The 16,230-nt window shown below is 41.6% G+C and overlaps 1 protein-coding gene across 3 annotated transcripts in view; it reads left to right on the top strand.

Moving 5' to 3' along the window:
- Positions 1-16,230, top strand: part of WIPF2 (WAS/WASL interacting protein family, member 2) — a 59,230-nt gene that overhangs the window by 35,082 nt on the left and 7,918 nt on the right. For 2 of the 3 annotated variants that reach the window (XM_006832583.1, XM_006832582.1), the window contains exons 2-5: positions 4,797-4,928; positions 9,485-9,617; positions 10,241-10,357; positions 10,816-11,472. In XM_006832583.1, coding sequence (XP_006832646.1) covers positions 4,866-4,928; positions 9,485-9,617; positions 10,241-10,357; positions 10,816-11,472 — 970 coding nt within the window. In that variant the 5' untranslated portion in view covers positions 4,797-4,865. The remainder of the gene's footprint in view (positions 1-4,796; positions 4,929-9,484; positions 9,618-10,240; positions 10,358-10,815; positions 11,473-16,230) is intronic. The other variant, XM_006832584.1, reaches the window with a different exon arrangement.

Raw genomic sequence — 16,230 nt, forward strand, 5'->3', positions numbered from 1 at the left:
ACACCTGTTGTTGTTGTTGTTGTTATGTGCCGTGGAGTCGGAACCGACTCATAGCGACCCTGTAGAAATGGTTAAACACTGACCATTTCTTTTTGTTACAGTGACTCTGTATTCCTTCCATCTTCTTTTGACACTTTCTGCATCATTTAATATTTTGCCCATAGAATCTTTCAATATTGCAGGTCAAGGCTTGAATTTTTTTCTTCAGTTCTTTCAGCTTGAAAAATGTTAAATGCGTATTCTTCCCTTTTGTTTTTCTAACTCCAGATCTTCGCACATTTCATTATATATAGTACTTTGTATTCTCTAGGTGCCCTTTAAAGGTATATGGCAGGTGTTTTATAATGACTGAGAACTTGAAATAACGCATAGTTTATTTCAAAGAAACTGACTCTTGAGAATATAAAAAACCTATTGTGATTTTTAAGATGGTCAGTCTTAAGTAAGGGAATGAGAATTGCTGCATTGTGAACTGTTAGAAGTGGTCTCAAAATATTTCTGAAAATCAAGGACGCTGAAGAGCGCAGATGTGAGTTTTGTATTTCTAATTCAGTAGATTAGAAAAGAAAAACTAAAGGCTGTATAGAGAACCCTCTTGTTTGTTTTAAAATTTAGTCTCGGGTTTAACCTCAAATATAGGATTCGTCTCTTTTTTTTAAACTTTGTATTGTGAATTGAATGAAGGTTGAACAGATCATCAGTTTTACGTTCAACAAATCCTGTATTTTAATTTCAATTGCGGCAATTCCTTCAGTGTAACACCAGTCATTCACTTCCTCCTTTCCTCCCTGTGATGCTTTTTCCATTCCATCCTTCTCAATTCTTCTGAATTGTATCCTTAGGTAAATGCTGTCCCTTTGATCCTGAATGGTTGAGTATTCTTCACAAAGGTTGTTGCCCCCTCTTCCCCTACTCCTCCTATATAGACCTATCTACTGCTTGGCTAAAATTTGAGCCATGAGGGTGAGTGAGTTCAGTTCCAAACCTGTAGCGTGACTGAGGTCCATAGTCTTGGATTCCTCTGTTTCTTTCTGACTAGTGAGCCTGGTCCTCTTTTTTTCTTTTCTTCCCCTTCGCCTCCCCTTCCCTCCCCTCCCCCCCCTCCCCTCTCCTCGTTTTTTCCCCACATTTTCTCCCACTCTTTCCAGGACTTTCTAATGTGATCTCTTTCAGAACAGTTGGTAGTAAAGACTGATGTTCATGTATTCCATTGGTCCATTGGACTAATTGATTCCAATCATCTTCAGTTTTCGTCACTCTCCTTTCCTTTGCATAGGGAGAGATCAATAGTTGCGCCTTAGATAGCTGCTCATGAGCTTTTAAGATCCTTGTCTCTACTCAGCAAAGTATAATGTAGAACAATGTCTATTTGTGAACTGTATTATGCCAGTTGACCATGGTGTCCCCGAAACTGTGGTTCTGAGCACCATCAACTCATTCCCTCAAGGTGTCTGGTAATGTTTAAGAAGCTTTCATAATTTTACTCCCGGTATTTGCCACTACTTTCTTGGCTATGTTTGCAGCAAATGTGCAAATACTCTGTCAAACTTTTATGTATTTGTGGGAATATTGGATTCTTACAATTGAAAAAAATAGTGCTTACACAGAAGGCCTGAATTTGACCTTTGATTAAAACATGGTCACTGATGCCAAAGATGGAGGCAGAGACAATGACATGGAGAGATGGAATGGCTGGGGACTTTAGACCCAGAGAGGGAAAGGGGCTGTGTGCTGATGACCGGGGACAGGCTTACAGGGTATACCCTTTGGTTGGTTGATGATGCATGGAGGGAATTGTAACCATGGCAATGAAACGATACACGATAGGATGAATGTAAAACTAATGTTCTCTCATGTAAACTATCACATAATTCACAGTAAAACATTTTAAAACATGGTCACTGAAATGTATCTTTCTACCATTAAACTTTAAGGTGCCCTGGTGGCACAATGGTTCTAAGTGCTTGACTGTTCAAACCCACCCAGTGAATCCCTAGTAATCTGCCCCAGTAAAGATTGTTGTTTTTAAGTGCCATTGAGCTGGTTTCAACTCAAGTTGTTGTTAAGTGCCGTCAGGTCGATTCTGACCCATAGCGACCCTGTATAGGATTTCCAAAGAGCAGCTGATGAGCTTGAACCGCCGACCTTGCAGTTCAAATGGCTTTGCAGTCTGGTGCAGTAACCCACAGCGCCACACCAGGACTCCAGGTTTTAAAAGTGGGAAGGATTATATCCCAATTAAAGTTAGAAGAATAATACATGTTGGGCTGCTAATCGCTAAATCAGCAGATCTAATCCACTAGCTGCTCCACAGGAGAAAGGTAAAGTTTTCTGTTACTGTAAAGATTTACAGTTTCTCAGAAACTCTATATAGGGTCACTATGCAGAATTGATTTGATGGCAGACCACCACCACCTGTGTATTATTATGCAATAAATTTTATTGATAGGAGTGAAGTGTGCATGCAGATGTCATGGAGGTAGAAGAAAGGTTGAGAGCCATTGCTAGTAGTCCTCATTAAAGTCACTTGATGAAGGTGATTTTTTTTTTATGTATCTATTTTGAAGATGAAGACTGAATTGTGTTAAGGCATGGTTAACTGCATATTAAATTAGCTTAGTGGTCTTTTTTAGGGGTTGCTTAAAGAAAAAATTTAGCTTGCTAGAAAATCACTGCTTTGCTAATAAGTGGTGTACTTTGTCAAGCATAAGGTTGTTACTTTAGGTCATTACTTATCTTATATGTGTAGGATAAGCACTGGACTGCAGACCACAAGGTTGGCGGTTCAAGCCTACCAGCTGCTCTGTCGGAGAAAGATAAGGCTTTCTTCTGCAAAGATTTAGAGCTTTGGAAACACTATACAGGGTCACTTATGAGTTGGAATCCACTTAATAGCACTTAACAAGGACAACATCATGTAGATTGCATCAGTTGTGGCTATAAAAAGAATTGGGGGCTTGTGTGAAATGCTTTTCCATGTCATTCTAGGATACCATTTTAACCACGGCAATGGCCAGAGGTAGATAGAACTGGAAATGCAGAAAAAAATATTAACAGAGGTGACGAGTTAGTTGCAATTGTTTGGTTCTGAATAGACTATTTTTCCTGTTGATTCCTGCTAACTTTTTTGAGAATGCTGTGGGGGATTGGAGGTGAGTCCAAAATTCAAGAAGATTTTTCTCTTTATTGTATGTTTCTTTTATTTTAAATTTGCCCCTCTGGTGATAGATGTTCTGCTTAGTACTATTTTGATCAATTTTTTAAAGCCTAGCATCTTAAATTACCTAGCTGGCATGAAAGGCAAAGCTTTGAAACCAGAAGCAGGAAGGTATTTCCCTTGGAGGGAGTCAGCCGCTCATTTCTTAAAGTAAATTTAGACTCCATTGTCTGTGGGAGTTAACCTCACCACTGTCAGCACTATCCAGTTCTTTGTCTGAGTTTGGAAGAAGTAGCCTTGGCTCTGGTGGACAGCCTCTGGTGGTATTACACTGGAAACGGTTTGGATTTTGAAGACCTTCACAGTCAAAATTCTAATGAAACTCTGACATTGCAAAGATTTCTGGGAGCCTGGTGGTGCTATAGGATAAGCACTGGACTGCTAACCACAAGGTTAGCGGTTTGAGCCTATCAACTGCTCCGAGATAGAAAGATGAAACTTTCTGCTCTCATCAAGATTTATGTCCTCAGAAACCATATACAGGGTCACTGTGAATTGGAATCAACTTGATGGCACTTAACAACAACACAAAGATTCCTGCGTTGTTTTGTTTTTTTTTTTCAGAATTTTTGGAAAATGTACCCTTCCCTTCACCATTTCCAGGGCATAGAATAGTTTAGGTGGTTATTCCTTTATTCATTGAGATGCATTGATCACCATGTAAGGAGTTTAGAACCAGATCTACCCAATGGGTTGCCATGCTAGTTTGATCTTTTAGGCTGTGTTGAGTGGTAACCTGTGAATTTTTCTCTGTGTCCTAATCGCATCATCACCTTGTTCAAAAGTGGTTCTTTTATAGATTGGTTTAGTGATGCTTACTATTCTTTCTTGGACTTTTCTTGTCATCTGGACTCATGACGGCTGGTTAATTTGGCTTCCATTTTTAGAAGGACAGGAGATGGGGTTTCATCAGAATAAGGTTGTAGGGGTCAGTTCTTACAGGAGGATAAAATAAGGATCGCTTAACAGACTGTACTAAAAGGTCAGCTCTATAGTTTTTGAGTGTTAAATGTTTTTGTTGTTGTTGTTAAGTGCCGTCGAGTCGGTTCCGACCCATAGCGACCCTGTACAGGGTTTCCGAGGGTGTAAATCTTTACGGGAGTAGAAAGCCTCATCTTTCTCCCGCGGAGCGCCTGGTAGTTTCGAACTGCTGACCTTAAGGTTCACAGCCCGATTCGTAACCACTAGAGCTTTAACCCTGGTAATTAGCTGATTATCTAAAGGTATTTATGCTCTGATCTATTCCAGGAATGTGACTACACCAGATATATTAGTAATCTGTAGCTTAAGAACTATGAATGGTTTTTACACTTTTAAAGGGTTGTAAAAACACAACAACGGATACTTTGCAACAGAGACCACATGACCATATGTGGCCTGCAAAGTGTAAAATATTTATTATCTGACCTTTTACAGAAAAAGTTCGTCAAACCCTTGACTATCCCATGATCACAGTGGAATTAGGAGATAAGATGGATAGTTTCTCTCTCTGGTGTCACACCCAGTCACCTGATTTTCCTGATTGTTCAGTGTCTCTAATGTTAAGGTTGTCCTTAATGAATTTCTGTTTCATTTGCAGGTATATGAGTGACCTAAAGCTGCAAATTAAAGTGGAGAGAGAGCAGTGCCAACTGCGAGTAGGGCAAGGATGCCAATTCCTCCTCCCCCTCCACCGCCACCTGGTCCTCCTCCACCTCCCACGTTTAATCAGGTAGGTAGTCTGTTGTTGTTTTTAATTTTTATTGTGAATCGAGTGAAGATTTACTGAACAGATCATCTTATATTCAACAAATCATGCACTTCATCTTGATTTCGGTGCCCTCCATGTAACATCACTTCTCCAACTTTCTTGCTGTGTTTCTTGTTTCTCTTCCTCCTTTACCCATCCTACTCAATTTTGTCCTAAGGTAAATGCTGCCTTTTTTATCTTGAATGCCTTTTTGACCTTTCTATGGTGTATTGTTTCTCCTATATATACTTATATATACTTATTTATTGCTGGATTGAAAACTGAGTCACAGAGATGCCACCAGGCTGTCTTAAAGTCTTTGAATAAATAGATCAGTGATGCTCACATTTTTTTTTTAACCCCCTTTGTTAAGAATTCTAGATTTTCTTGCCCACAGTATTCTTATTCAGAGCCTGCTCCTTAATCCTCACTTTTTGACATCTCAGGTTTTTGATAGTAGTGTTAATTGATACTTAGGGCTTCCTGGTATAAGACTCAGTTCTCAAAGACACGTGGTATAGGCAGACGAAGAATAAACAGATGAAGTCTCTCCTCTGTTCTGATTCCAGAGAGGCCCTAGTAGGACCATAATGTTTGTCTTATGTCCGTGTCCTAAGTAGCTTAAATGTAAATTTTGACTGGTGGTATCTGAGTAGGAATGTCCCTAAAAATATTTGCCCAGTAAATGTCAGTGTGTCATTTCTTTGGCATTCTTGAGAATAAGAATGGTGATTCCTAGTGGTTGTTACTTGTAACCATTTCATCTCCTCTTCTACTCCAAATCAGTTCATTTTAAAGAGACGTTAATCAAATCTAACTACCTCATTAAGAAAGAAAGGAGTTTATAGAAGACTTGAATAGTTTGATAATGGGAAAAAAAAAAGTGCCGCTTCTGAACCAAGGAGGCAGCCACTCAAGCCATATTTGGACTGTGATACCTGCTGTTTCATGAGGAAGAAGGAATTGATGTGTTTTACCTCATTTTTGTAAAACTTTGGTAGTAAAAGTAACTTTAGAGAACAAGTAGCCCAAGTGTTTGTGTTTAACAGATAAGAAATTATGCCCTAAAGAGGAAAGGTGACTTGCCTCCCTAATGTATTTCAGATCTGCCAACTTCTGGTCCAGTATTGCCCGCATAATCTCTGGTTTACATGTATTTTGAGGATTGAACCCTCTTTTAGATGAAATTTTATATGGAAGCCCAATAAGGAAAGTAGAGCCTCTCTGGTTAGAGTGGGATTTGAGGACCCCTATAGGGTATACCCTTATGCCGTTGGGTTTCTGTGTGGATTATTGCCTTGTATCATGCTGTCTTGGTCACTCACTCAGTAGCCTTTTATTGAGGACTGTAAAATGGTCAGAGTGACAGCATCAGAAACTGCCTAATTTCAGGGCAGTTATACCCAGAGCTGATTTCCATGAGGTGGAAGTCACATGTCTCTGCTCTCTAACCTTTTTTTTTTTTTTTAACTTTTTAACTAATTCTGAACTGGCCATCCTTCTATGGCACACTCTCCTTTTCTTCGGGTTCAATAATTCATTGCAGTGGCCATACAGAACTCACGGACTGTACTTACAGTTAAGTGGTTTATTAATGAAGTAACAGGGATCAGGAAGTGTGTAAGCAAAGTCCCCTTTCTTCAATGCAGGACAGCTCTGTCAGCCATTCTGTTCTTGTCTGTCACAGCTGACTCTGCTGCAGGATCTCTTCTGGACCTGTTGCTTCCAGCTCTGCAGCTGGGCTCCTGGGCTGGCCACTGTCTTCACTGTTACAACCCTTGACCTCTGCTACAGCTCTTTTAGGAGGTTCCCTGCCTCCTTTGTCTCTCCTCGCTTACCTTTCTCTTTTCTTTAGCTTCCTACCTGTGTATGAACTCTGTGGAGCTGGCTGCATATATACGTACATTCCTCAGCAATTTCAATGCATGGCCTGCCCACCAGGAATATGAACTGAACTGACCATAGCCTTTTCATTAAGCCACAGACTCTTCATTTGCATCGTAGATCATGCTAATTTCATTTGCATATATAGTCACCTTCTTTGCATAGTATATAACCAGTCCCTGAACAAATTGTTTACACCTTACCTAAACACAAACCAAAACCCCCAAATCTCCTATCACCGAGTTTATTCGTAGCGTAGTGGTTACGAATCGGGCTGTGAACCTCAAGGTCAGCAGTTCGAAACTACCAGCTGTTCCACGGGAGAAAGATGAGGCAATCTGCTCCCGTAAAGATTTCCAGCCTCGGAAACCCTGTGCAGGGTCGCTATGAGTCGGAACCGACTCCACGGCACATAACAACAACAACAATAACCCAATGAGTAGGGTTTTCCCTTGTGGTTAATAATCCAATGCATAACTCATTACCACCAGAGTTCTGTACAGTTTACCTAGGAATGTTAATCAGCCTGGACAAAAGTAACAAATCCTTTGAGATAGAAAACTAGGGCAAACCTTCTCAGGGTTTAGGGGGGAAATGTCTCAAGCAGTTTTTCCAAAGAATCAAGGCAAAAGGCCACGTAAAAAACTAATTTTATCACAAGGGCTTATTATGTGTCAGGGACTCAACTAGGTTACACAGTTTAGAAAATCTGGATATTTAGATGGTGTTACATTGAAGGGATTGCAATCAGTGAGGTGAACCAAAATGTGTATGAACTAGTGAATAGAAAACGGATGTGCTCTGTAAACCATCACCCAATTAACAATAAAAAGTTAACCAAAAACCCTGGACAGGGTCGCTATGACTCGATGGCAGTGCATTTTTTTCATAAGCTGAGAATCTTCTCACTGATCTTGCAGAGATATGATTTAAAGTTAGGGGCCATTCTCCAGATGAAGCCTTTTCCTCAGACTGCCAGTAGGATGCCCTTTTACTTGTTACTTTTGTTCTCTTCAGTATTAATTATAAGGAGCTCTGATAGCGTAGTGGTTATGAGTCGAGCTGCTAATCTCATGGTCAGCGGTTCAAAACTACCAGCTGTTCTGCAGGAGAAAGATGAGGCTTTCTGCTCCCGTAAAGATTTACAGCCTCGGAAATCCTGTACAGGGTCACTATGAGTCGGACCTGACTCCATGGCACGTAACCACACAATACTTAGGTGTTACTTGGCTCTTTTACAGCAAGAAAATATTTAAATAAGTAAAAAGAGAGAAAACATGAAGATGAACAAAAAGACGTGAATAAAGATCATTTGTAATCCCATCATCCAGAGATGAGACATGGTCTCTGCCTCCAAGGTCTTCCAAGTGAGACAGACAAGTCAACAGGCCAGTTCAGGGCTGTCCTTAGGGCAGTGAGGCCACAAAGAAGGGTGCCTGGTTTAGTGGGTGGAGGAAGAAGGCTGTCAAAGAAGGTTTCTAGTGGGGAGGTGTGAGATGAGCTAGTTTTAAAAGGTGATTGGCGTTTAGCTAGGAGAGTGGAGGGAGGAAAGGCACTTTAAGTCAAGGATGCAGAATGTGGAAGGATGCTGATTTGTGAGAAAGCAGGCTGGGGTTTAGATTAGTGTTTGACACAAGGTATGGTGAGAAATGAAGCTGAAAGTGGTGGCTGAGGGTTTGGATGTTTTTTCCTAGTGATGATGGGAAGGTGTTGAAGGATTTCCAGCAGCAACAGGAGTGACTTGTTTGAGTTTGTAGTAAAAGGTCATCTTAACAGCGTGGAGAGTGGATTGGGTGTTGCAGTTGAAAATTGAGGGTCTGGACTAGAGTGATGAGGATGGAGAGTGGAAGATGAATTCAAGAGATGCTTAGAAAGTAAACTTAAGAGAGTTTGGTGAGTGAGGAAGAGGGGAGAGGTTTGACTCACTCTCGTTTGATTTAAATGAGGTTTAATGCAAGTAATGTGCAAAATACTTGAGACATAGTTGTTGTTGTTAAGTGCCATTGAGTAGGACCTGACGCCTAGTGATCCGTATAGGGTTTCCAAGCCTTTAAACTTCATGGGAGAAGAAATCCTCATCTGTCTCTATCTCCTGCAGAGCTGCTTGCTGGACTCAAACTGCAGACCTTGTGATTCGAAGTCCAGTGCTTACCGTATGGAGCCACCGCTGTCTGTGAGACATTTGGGGGCTCAATAAATGTTTGCCTCAATGATGCTGCTGCTGTATAAAGCTTTTCACACTATCACTAACACGTTTGTTACGTGCTGTTGAGTTGGTTCCAACTCATAGCAGTCCTTTACAGGAGTGGCTAGTGGGCTTGGCCCACTGACTTTGCAGTTAGCAGTCCAGTGCTTATCCTTCAGCATCACACCAACACATAGGTATTCATTAAAAATTAGTGCAGGCCGCCTATCATAGGCTTCTGAATAGGAGAAAGAACCATACACCCTTCACTGAAAGTAGAACCGGAGAAAAAGAGTAATAATTGCATCAATTCTAATTATATCAAATGTATATTTGATTGGGTTAGGGAGACAAAATGCTGGGAGAGAGAGCTTCCTCCTCATGAAATCCAGTTTGATCAAGTTATTTATCCTGAACTTGTAATGAAAGAGGACTACTGAAAATGAACTACATTTTCCTCTTCCTCTAGGCAAACACAGTGCAGCCCAAGCTAAGTAAAGATGAGCAGCGGGGTCGAGGGGCTCTTTTACAGGACATCTGCAAAGGAACCAAGCTGAAGAAGGTGACTCACGTTAATGATCGGAGTGCTCCCATCCTCGAGAGTGAGTCTAAGCTTCATTTCTTAGGCTTGAATCACCAGGATTCCAGGATTGACTTGGAGACCTGGATGGGGTGTTAGTGTTGTTGTTGGGTCCCAAGTGAGAGAGTTTTGTCTTGGGATCTCATTTGGCTCTCTTCCCTTCTGCTCATTTAAATACTTTAGAAGTTTCTTCTCGACCTCTGGGAAGCATTTTCAAAGTTAAAACTCCCATCTCCTGTTGTAACTAGTGCTTATAAGTTGTTACAAATGTCCACTCCTATAGGCCTCTGCAGAATTTGCCCACACCTGGATCCCCCCCACTTACCATCCAGGACTTGGAAATGAGAGCCCAAAGAGTTCTACTGAATATTTCTTTATTCCACTTACCCCTATGCCCTAGAGAAGGGAGGATTGGCTCCTTTTCCTTCTGTCCTTTCTTTTTCATCACAGCAGAGTTTCTTGCCTACATGCTGCAGAACACAGAGGCCTTGTTTGTTTTTTTTTTCTTAATGGAAAATCAAAAAGCAAGGTTGGTTGGTTTAGTTTGCAAATTAAAACCAGATTGAGAATGGGTTTCTCTTCATGAATGACTTGATCGCTAGTTCAGAACATATGAAATTAAAACCCCAATGGTACGTTTTTCAGAGCCCAAAGGAAGCGGTGGTGGTTGTGGCTCGGGAGCAGCTGCCCTGCAGCCCAAGGGAGGTCTCTTCCAAGGAGGAGTGCCAAAGCTCAGACCTGTGGGAGCCAAGGACGGTTCAGGTACCAGATAGCTACTTTCTAAAATTACTTCTAAGTGTAGTAACTTTTTTTTTCTCCCAAAGCCAAAAAAAAAAAATTGTCTTTAAATCTCTTTTCTCTTAATTTTTCATCATTCTTAACAGAAGCTCAGTGTCCCCTACGCAAGTGTGTTGATTTTTGATTGATTCTAGCTGGACCATCTAGGCTTGAGGAGTGAGTGAGAGGTGGGAGGAAGGAGGAATGGAGCAGGGGAGGAGATATAAAGTAGAATAAAGCAAAAACTGAGGCATTAAATAAAAATAGAGTTCACCTATATCAGTAATATCTGTTAGTGAACCCTGACCCTGACACTAGATTAAACCCAGAGCTGCCTAAGAGCTCTCCTGGCCCCCACACAGATTGCAGAGGAGAATGGGTGAAGTAGATGTACCAACAGGTACCTAGCTCTGTTGACCCAGGTCTGTCTGCTGTATTTGTAGAGAATCTAGCTGGTAAGCCAACCCTACAAGTCCCCAGTTCTCGAGCTGCTGCCCCAAGGCCTCCGGTGTCTACAGCCAGCGGCCGCCCTCAAGATGATGCAGACAGCAGCCGAGCCTCACTCCCAGAACTGCCCAGGATGCAGAGACCCTCTTTACCGGACCTCTCTCGACCTAATACCACCAGCAGTACTGGCATGAAGCACAGCTCCTCTGCCCCTCCTCCACCCCCCCCAGGGCGGCGTGCTAATGCACCACCTACACCCCTGCCTATGCACAGCAGCAAAACCCCAGCCTACAACAGAGAAAAACCTTTGCCGCCAACACCTGGACAAAGGCTTCACCCTGGTCGTGAAGGACCTCCTGCTCCACCACCAGTCAAGCCACCTCCTTCCCCTGTGAATATCAGAACAGGACCAAGTGGCCAGAATCTGGCTCCTCCTCCGCCGCCTTACCGCCAGCCTCCTGGAGTCCCCAATGGACCCTCCAGTCCCACTAATGAATCAGCCCCTGAGCTGCCACAGAGACACAATTCTTTGCATAGGAAGACTCCAGGGCCTGTTCGAGGCCTAGCGCCTCCTCCACCCACCTCAGCCTCCCCTTCTCTGCAGAGTAATAGGCCACCTCCCCCAGCTCGGGACCCTCCTAGTCGAGGAGCAGGTAAGTGCAGGAAAGCTATTTTTTTCCCTTATTATACGGAAGATTGAATTTATCTTTTCCCTTCACTATTCTTCTCATAACTCCCCTTCAGAGATAGAAAAGAATTATTATCATTATTATATTTGGGGTTCTGGTGTGGTGCTGTAGAATAAGGAGTGGATGCTAACCACAAGATTGGTGGTTCAAACCCCTCAACCATTCCTTAGAAACCCTCATCCAGCAGGTTTATTGAATGCCTTTTTTTGTGTATCAGACTTTGTTATAGGTGTTAGGGAAATAGCAATAAAAGTAGAGAAGACGAAACATTCCTCTTATGGACAGTCACACTAGTAAAGTGTATAAATCCATAGTACACAGTATGCTTTAGAGAAAAACAATGCAGAGAAAGGAATAGTATATACTGAGGTGGGTAGGTAATGGTATTTTAAATTAGGGTTGGAAGTAGAGCTGGAGAAGGCTGTATTGAAAAGGTGACAAATTAGCAGAGACCTGGAGAAAGTGATAGAGTGATCTAAGCAGCTATCTGAGCATGTAACTATTGCAGACATTGGGAACAGAAGATGTCAAGGCCCTGAAGGAGTATTCTAGGGACAGCTAGGAAGCCATTGTGGCAAAAATAAAATATGTGAAGGAACATTGGCAGCAGTGGAGGTCAGAAAGCTAGACTTCATGGGAGAACACTGCAAGACTTTATAAAGACTTGGCTTTCACTCTACATGGACTGGGAAATTACTGGAGTGTTTGGAGAGAAGTAGCATGATTTGATTTTTTAAAAGATCATTAGCCCCTGTGTTAAAAATAGAATGCAGGAGGGAAGTGTGGCAAAAGACCACTTGGGAGGCTGTTGCAATAAACCAGGCAGATGGATAAGACTACAGCAGGTTTGGAGGGGAAGATAAGTGTTCATGTTTGGATAAGTTAAGTTTGAAACATTGAAGAGGAGATAATGAATTGGTAGTGACTGTAGATAGAGAAAAGGTCTGGGAATGTCTACATTAGAGGTAAGAGGGACAAGGAACACCTAACCAAGGAAATGAAGAAAGGACCCTCTAGTGAAAAAGGGAGGAGGTAATGAAGAAAGTCTTTCAGCAAAGATGGAGTGATCAGCTATGTCCAGTGCTGCAGACAGATCATGTAAGTTGAAGACTGAGAGTTGACATTGGTCTTAACAACATGGGAGCCATTTTGAGGTATTTTAGTGAAGAGTATTAGAAGGTGAAAGCCCACTTAGAATGGATTCAAGCATGGATGTTGTCGTTTTTAAATGCCGTTAAGTCAGTTAGACTCATAGTCACTACCCTGTATAGGGTTTCTGAGAATCAGCTGGTGGGTTTGAACTGCCAACCCTGTGGTTTGCAGTCCAGTGCTCATCCCACAGCGCCACACAAGCCAGGGCATGAGGAGAAAAATTGGAGGTAGCAATATAAAGCTCTAGTCTTTTACTGTGAAAGGAGACAGATGAATGGAGTGGTTCTAGAAGATGTGTGGGGTTGAAGGCCCCTTATCCCCACTCTTTTTCACCTACCTTCCCACTCCCACCCCTGTTGCATGGAATGATCGAAAAGAGAGGGAAAAAAAGTGATTCAGGTGAAAGAAACAAATTGCCGGAGTAATGTCCTAGAGTAGGCAAGAGGGCATGGAATTTGATCCATAGGTCCAAAATTGGCCTTAGAAAGGAGCGCAGATAACTCTTCCATGGTAACAGGAAGGAAGGCAGAACATATGACAGGGCTTCAGAAAGTTCATGGAAAAATGGATTGAAGAGATAATGGAATTTTTCCACAAACTGTTTGAAGCCCCCATGTATAGGCATAGAAACAAGTGTGTAGGTGGATGTAGTGGTAGTAGCTTGTGGAAAGTTTCTTCTGATATGCTTCTGTTTTCTCAGTGAAGTAGAAAGCCAGATCATCAGCTGAGAATGAGGTGAGGCGAGGAGATTTGAGGAGAGAGAAGGTATGAATTGACTATCTGGGAGAGTAACTGGACTAGGGAAATGTGGCAGATTGCCACTTGATATTAGGGACCATACATTTGTAGGTACAGAATTGTATTGAACCAGTTATCATCTTTTAGGCATGTTGGACTACAGGACAGAGGGGAGAGGAAGTGAAGGATGTTTGCAAGGGAGTGATTTTAATAATGGACCCTGGAATAAGGATGTCAACATTTTCCAAGGAACCCTAGAAAAGGTCAAAGAAGTTAGAAAATCTTTCTAAAAAATAGCTTAGCTGAAATAGGCAAGTGAAAGAGACTCTGGCAACTCTCTGGGGACTTCTTGTTTTTGTTAGGTGCCATCGAGTCGGTACCAACTCATAGCAACCATATGCACAGCAGAACGAAACGCTGCCCGATCCTGGGCCAACCTCACTACTGTTGCCATGCTTGAGTCCATCGATGCTGCCACTTGGCAAATCCATCTCATTGGGGGTCTTCCTCTTTTTCTCTGACCCTCCACCTTACCAAACATGATATCCTTCTCCAGCGACTGGTCCCTCCTGACAATATGTCCGAAGTATGAGAGAGGAAGTTTGGCCATATTGGCCTCCAAGGAGTACTCTGGCTGCACTTCTTCCAACACGGGTTTATTGGTTCTTTTGGCAGCCTCCAACACCATAACTCAAAGGCATCAATTCTTCTATGGTCTTCCTTATTCGCTGTCCAGCTTTTGCATGCATATGAGGGTATTGAAAATACCATGGCTTGGGTCACCTCAAGCTGGAATCTTTGCCCTTCAGCCCTTTGAAAAAGTTTTGTGCAGCAGATTTGCCTAATGCAATATGTCATTAGATTTCTTTACTGCTGCTTCCGTAAGTGTTGATAGTTGATCCAAGAAGAATGAAGTCCTTGACAACTTCAATCTTTTCTCCGTTGATAAGAATGTTGTTTATTGGTCCAGTGATGAGCATTTTTGTTTTCTTTACATTGAGATGTAATCCATACTGAGTCTGTGCTCTTATCTTCATTAGTACATGTTTTAAGTCCTCTTCACTTTCACCAAGCAAAGTTGTGTGTCATCTGCATATCGCAGGTTGTTAATGAGTCTTCCTCAAATCCTGATGCCACGTTTTTCTTCATATAACCCAGCTTCTCAGATTATTTGCTCAGCATATGGGTTGAATAAGTACGGTGAGAGAATACAACCTTGTCGCATACCTTTTTTAATTTTAAACCATTTAGTGTTCCCATGTCTGTTCGAACAACTTGCCTCTTGGTCCAGATACAGATTCCTCATGAGCACAATTAAGTGTTCCGGAATACTCATACTTTGCAATGTTCTCCGTAGCTTGTCATGATCCACACAATCAAAAGCCTTTGCATAGCCAATAAAGCACAATAAAACATCTTTCTGGTATTCTCTGCTTTCAGGCAAGATTCATCAGACATCAGCAATGATAGCCCTAATTCCATGGACTCTTCTGAATCCGGCTTGAACCTCTGGAAGTTCTCTGTTAATGTATGATTGTAGCCATTTCTGTATTACTTTTAGCAAAACTTTACTTGCATGTGATATCAAAGAGTCCGATGATTTCTGCATTCCATTGGGTCACCTTTCTTTGGAATGGGCACAAATATGGATCTCTTCCAGTCAGTGGGCTAGATAGTTGTCTTCCAAATTTCTTGGCAGAGATGAGTGAGTGCCTCCTGTGCCACCTCGTTTTCTAGAAAGATTTCAGTTTTTATTCCATCAATTCCTGATGCCTTGTTCTTTGCCAGTTCCTTCAGTGCACTTTGGACTTCCTCCTTCAGTATCATTGGCTCTTGATCATATGCTATCTCTTGAAACGGTTGAACATTAACCATTTCCTTTTGGTACAGTGACTGTGTATTCCTTCCATCTTCTCTTGATGCTTTGTGCATCATTCAGTAATTTACACAGAGAATCTTTTAATAATGAAAATTTAGGCTTGAATTTTTTCTTCAATTCCCCCAGCTTGAGAAATGCTGAGCGTGTTCTTCCTTTTTGGTTTTCTGATTCCAGATCTTTGCACATTTTGTTGTAATATTTGGATTTGTCTTCTCTAGCTGATCTTTGAAATTTTCTGTTCAGCTCTTGTACCTCCTCATTCTTCCATTTGCTTTAGCATCTCTTCACTGGAGAGAAAGTTTCGGTGTCTCTTTTGACATCTATTTTGACCTTTTCCTTCTTTCTTGTCTTCTCAAATGACTTTCTGCTTTCTTCATGTATGATGTTCTTGATGTCATCCCACAACTCTTTTGATCTTCAGTGTTTAGTATGTAATGTATCAAATCTGTTCTAAATTCAGGTGGGATATATTCAAGGTCATGTTTTGGCTCTCGTGTATTTGTTTTCATTTTCTTCAGCTTCAATTTGAATTTGCATATGAGTAATTGATGGTCTCTTCTACAGTCTGCCCCTGGCCTTGTTTTCACTGATGACATGGAGCTTTTCCATCGTCTCTTTCTGCAGATGTAGTCAATTTGATTTCTATGTATTCCATCTGGTGAGGTCTACATGTATAGTCATCTCTTAATGCTGTCTAAAGAAGGTATTTGAAATGAACAAATCATTGGTTTTGCAGAATTCTATCATGCATTCTCCAGCATCATTTCTGTCACCAAGGCCATATTTTCCAACTACTGGGCCTTCTTTGCTCCCAACCTTTGCATTCCATTACCAGTAATGATCAATACATCTTGATTGCATGTTTGATCAATTTCACATTGAAGAAGTTGGTAGAATTCTTCTATTTCATCCTCACTGGTTTTAGTGGTTGGTGCGTAAATTTGAATAATAGT

The sequence above is a fragment of the Chrysochloris asiatica genome, unplaced genomic scaffold (assembly GCF_000296735.1).
Source record: "Chrysochloris asiatica unplaced genomic scaffold, ChrAsi1.0 scaffold00007, whole genome shotgun sequence".
NCBI lineage: Eukaryota > Metazoa > Chordata > Mammalia > Afrosoricida > Chrysochloridae > Chrysochloris > Chrysochloris asiatica.